This window comes from Scyliorhinus canicula, chromosome 12 (genome assembly GCF_902713615.1).
Source record: "Scyliorhinus canicula chromosome 12, sScyCan1.1, whole genome shotgun sequence".
Taxonomy (NCBI): Eukaryota; Metazoa; Chordata; class Chondrichthyes; order Carcharhiniformes; family Scyliorhinidae; genus Scyliorhinus; species Scyliorhinus canicula.
In genome coordinates, this window is record NC_052157.1 from 65,226,637 (window position 1) to 65,239,074 (window position 12,438).

Genomic DNA, 12,438 nt, shown 5'->3' on the forward strand with positions numbered 1-12,438 from the left:
AGATGTCTTGGATGCTGCACTTTGAGAAAATGATGGGACTGGATTCTCCATTTCTGAGCCCAAGTGCTGACACCACCGGAGAATCCGTGAAGTTCCACGTCAGTAAAATCGCCGCCACACCTGCACCGATTCCACACCGGTGCCGCATGGAACACCAACAACCACTTTTAAATTGTACACCCCCACACACACACACACTGATCACAGCCAGAAAGATGGGACAGGTTGTGCTGGAGCACCTATACAGCTAATGGGTGGGCTGGGGCCAGAGGGGTGCCCCGTGGGAGATCACCTATGCGACCCAGACACCAGGTTTAAATCGGGCTGTCAGCGGCTTGCACAGCCTCACGGCTGCCTTGCCGGCTGCAGTAATGGTGTTGCGTACCCGTCCACCCAGACCCCACCTCCTGGCCTCCCCCCACTCTTCTCCCCGGCCAGTGGCACACCTGTCGGCAATTTATGACGGTGCTGGACTGTTTGTACGCCCGCTCTCTCTCGGAAGTCACCAAGCCAGGTTCACGATTTGTGAGAGCACACGCGGACCGCGCCCTCGGGAACTCGGCCCACCGGAGGCGGTGCATCGAGGGTGGGCCCACTGATGAGATGCAAACGGTGTTTCAGCTACGTGCCTGGCATTGATGCCGTTTTCGAGGAGGTGGAGCATCACGATTTGGCATTAAACCGGCACCTGCCGCGATTTCAGTGTCAGGAGCTATTCTCCGCCCCATTGCACGCCCCGATTTTGGCGGCTCCCACACAGATTCTTTGAGAAAGAGAGATTTTTAGAGACTCCTCAAAGATACCGGACCCTCTGTCAGAATAATGCAGAATCTCTGGCTGTATTTCTTCAGTGACCTTCTCTCCACCATCCAGCCAAAAATGAACACTGACAAAGCTCAACACTGACACCTTCAGCCCCTCCCATTAGTCCATTAACTACATCATCTCACTAAGCTCTATCCAGAGTCTCTAATTATCTACTTCCTAGAGAATCCCATTAATCTAAATAAAAATCCATTAGCCCAAACGTTTCTACGATGTTTTGATTGCACTTTTGGCTCCAGAAAGCTTTGCTATCTTTCAAACCAGGATTATTAAAAACATTTGGGGGCAGCAGGGTAGCATGGTGGTTAGCATAAATGCTTCACAGCTCCAGGGTCCCAGGTTCGATTCCCGGCTGGGTCACTGTCTGTGTGGAGTCTGCACGTCCTCCCCCTGTGTGCGTGGGTTTCCTCCGGGTGCTCCGGTTTCCTCCCACAGTCCAAAGATGTGCGGGTTAGGTGGATTGGCCATGCTAAATTGCCCGTAGTGTCCTAATAAAAGTAAGGTTAAAGGGGGGTTGTTGGGTTACGGGTACAGGGTGGATATGTGGGTTTGAGTAGGGTGATCATGGCTCGGCACAACATTGAGGGCCGAAGGGCCTGTTCTGTGCTGTACTGTTCTATGTTCTATGTTCTATGTTCTATTACCAGAGCAGTCACACACACACAAACCCAGGCTGTTAACCCTTACTGCACTAACTACATATAACATATCTGAAAATCCCACATTGATCACAGAATTTCTTTTAAAGGTGTGGAATGTTTATATCCAGAGGGTATACTCAGAAACACAGAGAAGTCAGCATGTGACAAGCAATTAGGAAGGCAAATGGCCTGTAGTCCTTTATTGTGAGTGGATAGGAATAAAGAGGCCTTGCTACAGGGTTTTGGTGTGACCACATCTGGAGTAATGCTTGCAATTTTGGCCTCTGTGTTTATGGGAGGAGGGATGAGTTCAAAGAAAAGTCGTATTGTACTTGAAATGTTAACTCTGGTCGGGGCAATCTCAAACATGGGGTCCACAACATCAGGCTAAGGGGGCCGATCATTCAGGACTCAGATGAGGAGAAAATTCGGCACTCAAAGGAGCTATAAATCTTTGGAGTTCTTTAACACAGAGGGTTGTGGATGCTCCATCGTTGAACACATTTAAAGCTGGGATAGGCATAGTTTTGCTCTCTCTGGGAATTAAGGGGTGCAGGGAGTGGGTGGGAGTGAGGGGGAGCCCAAGATCAGTCATGGTATTGAATGGTGGAAGAGGCTCAATGAGCCAAATGATCTACTCCCGCTCCTAATTTCTTGTGATCTTGCAGTTTGCTTGTTTAAGGTGTCAGATTGGTCCAGTGAGTGGCACTCACAGTTCTCATGGGGTGGGTTCACTCCTCATCCTCGACTCTTGGAGCACAAAGTCAAGGCCAATGCTCTTGGCCAGTACCGTGTTGTGTGCCCTTATTCTGAATTCCACATGAAGAAGGATTGTTAAACATGAAAAATGAAACATGAAAAATCGCTTATTGTCACGAGTAGGCTTCAAATGAATATACTGTGAAAAGCCCCTAGTCACCACATCCGGCGCCTGTTCAGGGAGGCTGGTACGGGAATTGAACCATGCTGCTGGCCTGCGTTGGTCTGCTTTAAAAGCCAGCGATTTAGCCCTTTGCTAAAACTATGTATATCTTTAGGGTATAGCCAAGCTCGGAGCTAACTCCGTGCTGCCTTCTATACAGGTCTCTGTCCAGTCCATAACTCTTTCCAGACTCCGTCATGTGACTCTTTCCCTCACACTGTGGGCTGTACTGTATCATTCCCAGTCCCACATTAACCCTCTATCAGATCACCCCTTTAACCATCGCAACGCAAAGTCTGGCAAGCAACCCTTATCAATTAACTCTTTTATGTCCCAGTTTAGTATAATTCCGGTGATTCAGCACAGTGCAAGGAAAGATCCCATTCTTCCTGTTGGAGTCTCCTGGTTTAGTGCTCTGTGGCAGCACAGATGAAAATAGTTTTATTCTACTGTAAGGTCAAAACCTTCTTGTTCACTCTCAATGTGATAGAGTGAAAGGTTTACACATGTGAACTCTGTCTAATGGAACAACACAGATCGTTGCTGAGAAACACACAGATGCCTCTCATGTTCTCAAGGACTTATCTGCCACCCCCTTGTGACAATTAATGATCTTGTGGTTGTGTTATTCTCTGATAACAGAGCTCTTACGGCCTATAAATCAGCCTGACTATCGGCAGTCAGCCATCGTCACACCTGAAGCAACCATGAAGATCCTGCTGCTCGCTGTGTTTCTGGGTTTTGCTGGTAAATAGGGTCTCGGTTCCGCTCTTGCTCTCTCTCCACAGTCTCCTCTCACCCTTCCTGCTCCGTCTCTCGAAGCCTTTTCCAGCCCCTCTCTCTTTCTCTCTGCTGCTGTTCATTTGTTGACCCCTGTGTTTCTTTTCCTCCTATCACAGCGGCTGCCCCTTCCGATGACAAGATTGTGGGTGGGTATGAGTGCACCAAGCATTCGGTGCCCTGGATCGTCTCTCTGAACGTGGGCTGGCACATGTGTGGGGGGTCCTTGATCCACCCCAACTGGGTTGTCTCCGCTGCCCACTGCTACCAGAGGCAAGTATCTGGAACTTTACATGGAGAGAAGTTAAAAGGTCAAATTAATGGTTCACTCCTCAAACCCAGAGATTTGTTCCCAAATCTCACAGGTTCTTTGATTAACTTTCCGAGGTTATACCTGTGTCGTGCAGAAATTTGCTACGATTAAATGTTGGGGCGAGCAAAGCCGTTAATTTGTATTGTCTTTGATACATATCCCAAACGTCATTCTCCAGGAATCGATCCTTCCACCGTTCCCCTTCTCTCTTTTCCTATTTGAACCCGAGCTGAGCTTACCACTGACATCCCCCCCACCCCCGTATAATCTCCCATCACCAATGCTGCCCGTTTCCTCCTCCGTAACATCACCTCAATCCACCACTGCCTCAGCTGATCGGCTGCTGAAGCCCTCATCCATGTCTTCACTACCCTATGGCATTTGAGCAATTCTGGGAAAATGTCATCTCCCACTCTCCTGCTCAAACCTCAGCTCACCCAAAACTCTGCTGTCCAAAGAGCCAGGAACAGCCAATACCGAGTTACCTATGGATGGTGTCAGGTTGAATCAAGATGGCCACCGGTCAACAGATGCCTTCCGTTAAGGGCGGCACAGTAGCATAGTGGTTAGCACTATCGCTTCACAGCACCAGGGTCCCAGATTCGATTCCCGTTTGGGTCACTGTTTGTGTGGAGTCTGTACGTTCTCCCTGTGTCTGTGTGGGTTTCCTCCGGGTGCTCCGGGTTCCTCCCACAAGTTCCGAAAGGTGTGCTGTTAGGTAATTTGGACATTCTGAATTCTCCCTGTGTGCACCTGAACAGGTGCCGGAGTGTGGCGACTAGGGGCTTTTCACAGTAACTTCATTGCAGTGTTAATGTAAGCCTACTTGTGACAATAAAAGTTATTACTGATTTTCCATTTTATTCCCTAGTCACATCCAGGTGCGTGTGGGAGAGCACGACATCGGGGTCAGCGAGGGGACTGAGCAATTCATTGAATCCAGTCAAGTCATCAGACACCCAGCCTACAACTACTACAATCTGGACAATGATATCATGCTGATCAAACTGTCCAGCGCTGCGACATTCAACCGCAATGTTGGATCCATCGCCCTGCCCAGCAGCTGTGCCTACGCTGGGGAAATGTGCCTGATATCCGGCTGGGGCAACACCATGAACAGCGGTAAGTGACAGGAGCTGATTCAAATGACCCAATTTGCAGCATTGAATGTTTTGACCATCCCTTCTACAGATGTTGTAGGCTCACATGGCCTCTAACCTGTGACCTTTGCTTTAGCGGTTAGCGGAGATGAGCTTCAGTGCCTGGATGCCCCCGTAATCAGCGATGCAAATTGCCACGGTGCCTATCCGGGAATGATCACGGATAACATGATGTGCGTCGGATACTTGGAAGGCGGGAAGGACTCTTGTCAGGTATGGTTCCTTTAACCAAATGGGGGAGGGGAGCAGAGCCACTGAAACCTCAGTCTGCGTCATGGGGGGGGGGAGGGTGGTAATAATGGGGCCTCTCGGTCAAGCAGCCAGCATGGACACGATCGGCTGAATGGCCTCCCTCCTGAGTCACATGACCTATGATCAGGGCTGGTGCAGCCATGAGGTCAACACTTTGGGGGGGGGGTCGCTCAGAACAGCAACAGTTGCAGGGGAGGGTGCGACAGGAAGCAAAATGAACAATTCCTGTAACTACCAGAGTGAGCAGGCAGACTTCATCAAAGCCAGTGAAAGGCTTCAACCAGAGGTGGACATCCACATATCCTGACACTCCGAGAGATTTCCAAATGTTTATTCTGCTGCCTTTCCCAAAATTTCACATTACATTCTTCATTCTGTTCTTGCCATGGTTTCACAACTTTCTACATTTGTGTAACTCCACCAGAAACCGTGAATATTAGTGAGGAATGTAATTTAATCTTACCCACACCACTGTGATGATAACTGATTGTGTAAATGATCCATATCGCTGTGCAGTAACCTACACGGCTATAAATGTTGTGATTTTTCAGTCCCGTCATGGTGAGAGATTTTCCGGCACAGCCCAGTGGCCCATTGGCTTGGCGGGACTGGACAATCGCGGTGGCGGGTGACGGAGATGGAAAATCCCGCTCCGAGGATAACATCCTGAGAGCCGTATTACAGAGTAAAACAGGCATTTATTCCAGTACAGATCTTGTGGGAAGTGTCGTGCAATGAGGCTGAATGTTTGATGTCAGGGTAATCTCACTCGGTTAGTAATGCGCAGACCCGGGCTAATGCTCTGTGGGCACTGGTTCAGACCCGGGCTAATGCTCTGTGGGGACTGGTTCAGACCCGGGCTAATGCTCTGTGGGCACTGGTTCAGACCCGGGCTAATGCTCTGTGGGCACTGGTTCAGACCCGGGCTAATGCTCTGTGGGCACTGGTTCAGACCCGGGCTAATGCTCTGTGGGCACTGGTTCAGACCCGGGCTAATACTCTGTGGGCACTGGTTCAGACCCGGGCTAATGCTCTGTGGGCACTGGTTCAGACCCGGGCTAATGCTCTGTGGGCACTGGTTCAGACTCGGGCTAATACTCTGTGGGCTCTGGTTCAGACCCGGGCTAATACTCTGTGGGCACTGGTTCAGACCCGGGCTAATACTCTGTGGGCACTGGTTCAGACCCGGGCTAATGCTCTGTGGGCACTAGTTCAGACCCGGGCTAATGCTCTGTGGGCACTGGTTCAGACCCGGGCTAATGCTCTGTGGGCACTGGTTCAGACCCGGGCTAATACTCTGTGGGCACTGGTTCAGACCCGGGCTAATACTCTGTGGGCACTGGTTCAGACCCGGGCTAATACTCTGTGGGCACTGGTTCAGACCCGGGCTAATGCTCTGTGGGCACTGGTTCAGACCCGGGCTAATACTCTGTGGGCACTGGTTCAGACCCGGGCTAATGCTCTGTGGGCACTGGTTCAGACCCGGGCTAATACTCTGTGGGCACTGGTTCAGACCCGGGCTAATGCTCTGTGGGCACTGGTTCAGACCCGGGCTAATGCTCTGTGGGCACTGGTTCACATTCCACCAGGGAAACTGGCAATATTTCAATTTGACTAATTAAATCTTGAAGTGCAAGTCAGCCTCGGTAATCATGACCAGTGAATTATAATTGATTGTCCTCACAACCCACCTACTTCACTAATGTCCCTTTACATCGGGAAATCCGTGGTCTTTACCTGGTCTGGCCGACATGAAACTTCAGATTCATAGCTATCTGAGTTCCGCTTAACTGCCCCTCTAAAATGAGCTAGCAGGGGCAATTAGGGATGGGCAGAAAATGGGTATCCGATGAATAGTTACATTTTTAAAAAGCATCATCATATTCTCCATTCTCATGTACTGGGTCAAATAATAAATACAGATTGTTTATTCATACATATTCATTCAGAGAGTTAATTGTTGGTGCTTGGGTGGGGGCTCATTTCAATGACCGGACAATAATCTCGCGCTCTACCCTCCCTATCTCTGTAACCTCCTCCAGCCCCTACAACCCTCCCTATTCTGTAACCTCCTCCAGCCCCTACAACACTTGCTCTCTCTGTAACCTCCTCCAGCCCCGACAACTCTCCCTATCTCTGTAACCTCCTCCAGCCCCGACAACTCTCCCTCTCTCTGTAACCTCCTCCAGCCCCTACAACCCTCCCTATTCTGTAACCTCCTCCAGCCCCTACAACACTTCCTCTCTCTGTAACCTCTTCCAGCCCCGACAACTCTCCCTATCTCTGTAACCCCCTCCAGCCCCGACAACCCTCCCTATCTCTGTAACCTCCTCCAGCCCCTACAACCCTCCCTATTCTGTAACCTCCTCCAGCCCCTACAACACTTCCTCTCTCTGTAACCTCCTCCAGCCCCTACAACCCTCCCTATCTCTGTAACCTCCTCCAGCCCCTACAACCCTCCCTATTCTGTAACCTCCTCCAGCCCCTACAACACTTCCTCTCTCTGTAACCTCCTCCAGCCCCGACAACTCTCCCTATCTTTGTAACCCCCTCCAGCCCCGACAACCCTCCCTATCTCTGTAACCTCCTCCAGCCCCGACAACCCTCCCTATCTCTGTAACCTCCTCCAGCCCTACAACCCTCCCTATTCTGTAACCTCCTCCAGCCCCTACAACACTTCCTCTCTCTGTAACCTCCTCCAGCCCCGACAACTCTCCCTATCTTTGTAACCCCCTCCAGCCCCGACAACCCTCCCTATCTCTGTAACCTCCTCCAGCCCCGACAACCCTCCCTATCTCTGTAACCTCCTCCAGCCCCTACAACCCTCCCTATTCTGTAACCTCCTCCAGCCCCTACAACACTTCCTCTCTCTGTAACCTCCTCCAGCCCCGACAACTCTCCCTATCTCTGTAACCCCCTCCAGCCCCGACAACCCTCCCTATCTCTGTAACCTCCTCCAGCCCCGACAACTCTCCCTATCTCTGTAACCTCCTCCAGCCCCGACAACTCTCCCTATCTCTGTAACCTCCTCCAGCCCCTACAATCCTTCCTCTCTCTTTAACTTCCTGCAGTCCCTACAATCCTGCCTACCTCTGTAACCTCCTCCAGCCTCAACAACTCTCCCTATCTCTGTAACCTCCTCCAGCCCCTACAATCCTCCCTCTCTCTGTAACTTCCTGCAGTCCCTACAATCCTCCCTATCTCTGTAACCTCCTTCAGCCCCCCCAACCCTCCCTATCTCTGTAACCTCCTCCTGCACCTATAACCCTCCCTATCTCTGTAACCTCCAGCCCCGACAACTCTCCCTATCTCTGTCATCTCCTCCAGCCCCTACAAACCTCCCTCTCTCTGTAACTTCCTGCAGTCCCTACAATCCTCCATCTCTGTAACCTCCCCCAGCCCCTACAATCCTCCCTCTCTCTGTAACCTCCTACAGCCCCTACAATCCTCCCTCTCTCTGTAACCTCCTACAGCCCCTACAATCCTCCCTCTCTCTGTAACCTCCTACAGCCCCTACAATCCTCCCTCTCTCTGTAACTTCCTGCAGTCCCTACAATCCTCCCTATCTCTGTAACCTCCTTCAGCCCCTACAATCCTCCCTCTCTCTGTAACTTCCTGCAGTCCCTACAATCCTCCCTATTTCTGTAACCTCCTGCAGTCCCTACAGCCCTCCGTACCACTGTAACTCCTTTGGCCCCTACAACCTTCCCTATCTCTGAAACCCCCTCAAGCCCTCCAACCCTCCCTATCTCTGTAACCTCAAGCCCTCACAACCTTCCCTAACTCTGTAACTTCCTCCAGCCCCTCCAACCCTCCCTGTCTCTGTAACCTCCTCCTGCACCTATAACCCTTCCTATCTCCGTAACCTCCTCCAGCCCCTCCAACCCTCCCTATCTCTGTAACCTCCTCCAGCCCCTCCAACCCTCCCTATCTCTGTAACTTCAAGCCCCTCCAACCCTCCCTTTCTCTGTAACCTTCTCCTACCCCTACAACCCTCCCTCTCTCTGTAACCGCCTCCAGCCCCTCCAACCCTCCCTATCTCTGTAACTTCAAACCCCTCCAACCCTCCCTTTCTCTGTAACCTCCTCCTACCCCTACAACCCTCCCTATCTCTGTAACCTCCAAGTCTCCACAACCCTCCGAGATCTCTGCGCTCTTCGAATTCCGGCCTCTTGAGCATCTCCTGATTCCTTTCGCTCCTCCATTGGCGGCCCTCTCTTCAGCTGCCTGGGGACGCTGAGCTCTGGAATTTCCATCCCTAAACCTCTCCATCTATGGCACTCTATCTTCTCTCTCTGTCCACCTCTCTTTCTTGCTCTCTCTCCCTCTTTCTCTCTCTCTTTCTTTCCCTTCCTCTTTCTCTCCCATAAGACACTTCCACACCGTCCTCATTGGTTGAGCTTTGGGTCACCTGTCTTTGATATCTTCTTCTATATCTGAGGGTCATGGTGAGTCAGTTTGCTGTTGCTAGGAAGATTCTTGATGAGTTTTACTCTGTTACGGGTGCTATATAAATGCAATGTGAACAATGTGTTTGAATGTCTGTGACGAGGTTGCGGCTTTTGAACTCACTGTAAAAGGTGACCTCTGTGCGCTGAGACATTGATGAATGTGGACGTGTTGTTTCTCTGCAGGGAGATTCCGGTGGTCCGGTGGTGTGTAATGGAGTGCTCCAGGGTATTGTGTCCTGGGGTTATGGCTGTGCTGAGAGAGACCACCCTGGAGTCTACACCAAGGTCTGCAATTTCGTCTCCTGGATTCACAACACCATGGCCACCAACTGAGGTCATGACCTGGCTGGAATGAGCCGTCGGGAGGGAACATGTGCTGAATGAATCTCAGCGCCGTGTCCTCGATCTGACGCCCTCTGTACCCCTTCATGTGATGTATCAATAAAATAATAACAAAGAGACACCACGCCTGGGGCCTGTTCATTCTCACATCTTCCACCCTCATTCTTCTCTCCTGCCGGTTGTAACAACTTGGCTCGTATGGACCTCACTCTCATCAAGGAGTTAAAGATGATAAAATGATAAGATTGACAGGGGGAAAGTATCTTCTCTGGTGGTGAGAGGGGAGAGGGAGGATTGGAAGGAGCAGGCCATTCTCAACATGGGGGGGCAAAATGTTAAAACTGGAGCCAGGTTGTTCAGACATGACGTCTCCTCACACAACGGTAAGAGGAAAGAGGAAATCTGGAACTCACTCCTCCATCAGTAAATAGGATCTCAGCGATGGGGTCTCAGCGATGGTAATGCCTTTGAACATCAAGGGACGGTGGTTAGATTCTCTCTTGTTGGAGATGGTCATTATCTGGCACTTGTGTAGCACAAATTTTACTTTCCACTTGTCAACCAAAGCCTGGATAGTGTCCAGGTCTTGCTGTAATTGCCATGGACTACCTCAGTGCCTGAGGAGTCGCCAATGGTGCTGAACATTGTGCAATCATCAGCGAACATCCCCACACCTTATGATAGACAGGAGGTCATTGATGAAGCAGCTGAAGATGCGGCTTTTGATAAGGTCTCACATAGCAGACGAATATGTAAAGTTAACATGGGATTGTGTGTGGTGTCTTGAGATGGATAGAAAGCTGGCTCACAGACAAGAAGCAAAATGTTGGAATAAATGGGTCTTTTTCTGATTGGAAGGCAGTGACTAGTGGGATACCGCAGGAATCTGTGCTAGGGCCCCAACTATTCACATTATATATTAATGATTTGACAAGGGAACTATCTCCAAATATGCAGATACAAGGTTGGGTAGGTAGGTGAACTGTAAGGAGGATGCAGGGATGCTTCAACATGATTTGGATGGGCTGGGTGAGTGGGCATATGCATGTCAGATGCATTATAAAGTGAATAAATGTGAGGTTATCCACTTAGGTAGCAAAAGTAGGAAGTCAGATTATTATTTGAATGGGTGTAAATTGAGGGAGGCGGATACTCAGCGAGACCTTGGTGTCTTCGTGCATCAGTTGCTGACAGTAAGTGCGCAGGTCCAGCAGGCAGTAAAGAAGGCAAATGGTATGTTGGCCTTCACAGTGAGAGGATTTGAGTATCGGAATAGAGGTGTTTTGCCGCAATTATGGAATTGGTGAGGCCACACGAGGAGTATTGTGTGCAGGTTTGGTGTCCTTATCTGAGGAAGGATGTTCTTGCTATGGAGGGAGTGCAGCAAAGGTTTACCGGGCTGATTCCTGGGATGGCGAGACTGTCATGAGGAGAGATTAAGTACCAGCCTCGTACCTGCCTCCCCGAACAGGCGCTGGAATGTGGCGACTAGGGACTTTTCACAGGAACTTCATTTGAAGCCGACTTATGACAAGCGATTTTCATTCATTTCATTCATTCATTTTCATTCAAGTTGGTTAGGATTATATTCATTGCAGTTTAGAAGAGTGACCCGGATCTCATAGTAATTTATAAAATTCTAACAGGATTGGACAAGGTGAATCCAGAAAGAATATTCTCAATGGTGGGGGGGGGGGGGGGGGGGGTCCAGAACCAAGGGTCAAAGTTTGAGGATAAGGACTGAGGTGAGAAGAAATTCCTTCACCTAGAGAATGGTGAACCTGTGGAATTCACTGTCACAAAAGATATTGAGGGGAAATGTGTAATTCAAAAGGAATTTTTTATTTTATAACTCTTGGGGCTAAAGGGATCAAGGGATGTGGGGGGTAGGTGGGATTGGGTTATTGAACTTGATCAGCCATGATCATAATGAATGGCTGAGCAGACCTCCTGCTTCTATTTTCTATCTATGGTTGCGCCTCAGACACTACCCTGAGGAACTCCTGCGGTGATGTCCCAGGACTGAAATTATTGACCTCCAACCACCAGAATCATTTTCCTTTGTGCCAGGTAGTGATGTGTTATATAGGCTGGGTCTATGTGGACTGCGCTTGATGCAGTGTAGCAAGAGACAGACTTCCAACACTCGATGAAATGCAACATGATTTTATTTAACAGCTAACTATTTACATATCCGACTGTGGGTTGACACTATGCTGACTTGACTGGAGACCTGAGGTTAGCCTGACCAGACTTGCTGACTACCACACGGTGTGTGCCTTGACTAATGTTCATGAGCTTTGACTATCCCAGAGGCTGGATCCCGAAAGAGTGGGAAAACTGGTGCCCTCTGGCTTTATAGTGGTCGTGTCCTGTCTGGTGATTGGCTGTTGTGTTCTGTGCCTTTGCTGGTCATCCTGTGTGTCAATCACTGCCTGTCTGCACTCCATCATATACATAGATGTATATTATGATATCTCCTCCCCCCTTTTTTCTGAAGAAAAAAAACTTCTGTAGAGACAATATCAATGTACATGTGCATGGTAAATGTGTGTATATGCGTGACTATATACATGATATGCTAAAATAGACTTATATACAGCGGAAGGTGTCACTAGTGCAGGTGTAGGGCAGGTGAAACAGCAAAAAACGATATGTACAGATGTCAAAACGATGCGGTAACAAACTTGTGCAACCATTGAGTCTATAAGTTCAGTCTCTGTGGCGGGCGACAAATTCTGGTTGACCGCCT

The 12,438-nt window shown here is 49.7% G+C and overlaps 1 protein-coding gene across 1 annotated transcript; it reads left to right on the plus strand.

Annotated features, from left to right (window-relative positions):
* The first annotated feature begins 3,068 nt into the window (after window positions 1-3,068).
* Window positions 3,069-9,805, plus strand: LOC119974905 (trypsin-like). The gene is made up of 5 exons (XM_038814244.1): window positions 3,069-3,135; window positions 3,288-3,441; window positions 4,353-4,603; window positions 4,718-4,854; window positions 9,528-9,805. Exons 1-5 carry the CDS (start codon window positions 3,096-3,098, stop codon window positions 9,675-9,677), a joined length of 732 nt encoding a protein of 243 aa, XP_038670172.1. The 5' UTR covers window positions 3,069-3,095; the 3' UTR covers window positions 9,678-9,805.
* The last annotated feature ends 2,633 nt before the right edge of the window (window positions 9,806-12,438 follow it).

Excerpts from the sequence above, each read along its gene's own strand:
- LOC119974905 (XM_038814244.1), top strand. The coding sequence starts at position 3,096 with ATGAAGATCCTGCTGCTCGCTGTGTTTCTGGGTTTTGCTG. Across the intron at positions 4,604-4,717 it reads GGGCAACACCATGAACAGCG|CGGTTAGCGGAGATGAGCTT; the intron begins GTAAGTGACAGG and ends CCTTTGCTTTAG. Across the intron at positions 4,855-9,527 it reads GCGGGAAGGACTCTTGTCAG|GGAGATTCCGGTGGTCCGGT; the intron begins GTATGGTTCCTT and ends GTTTCTCTGCAG.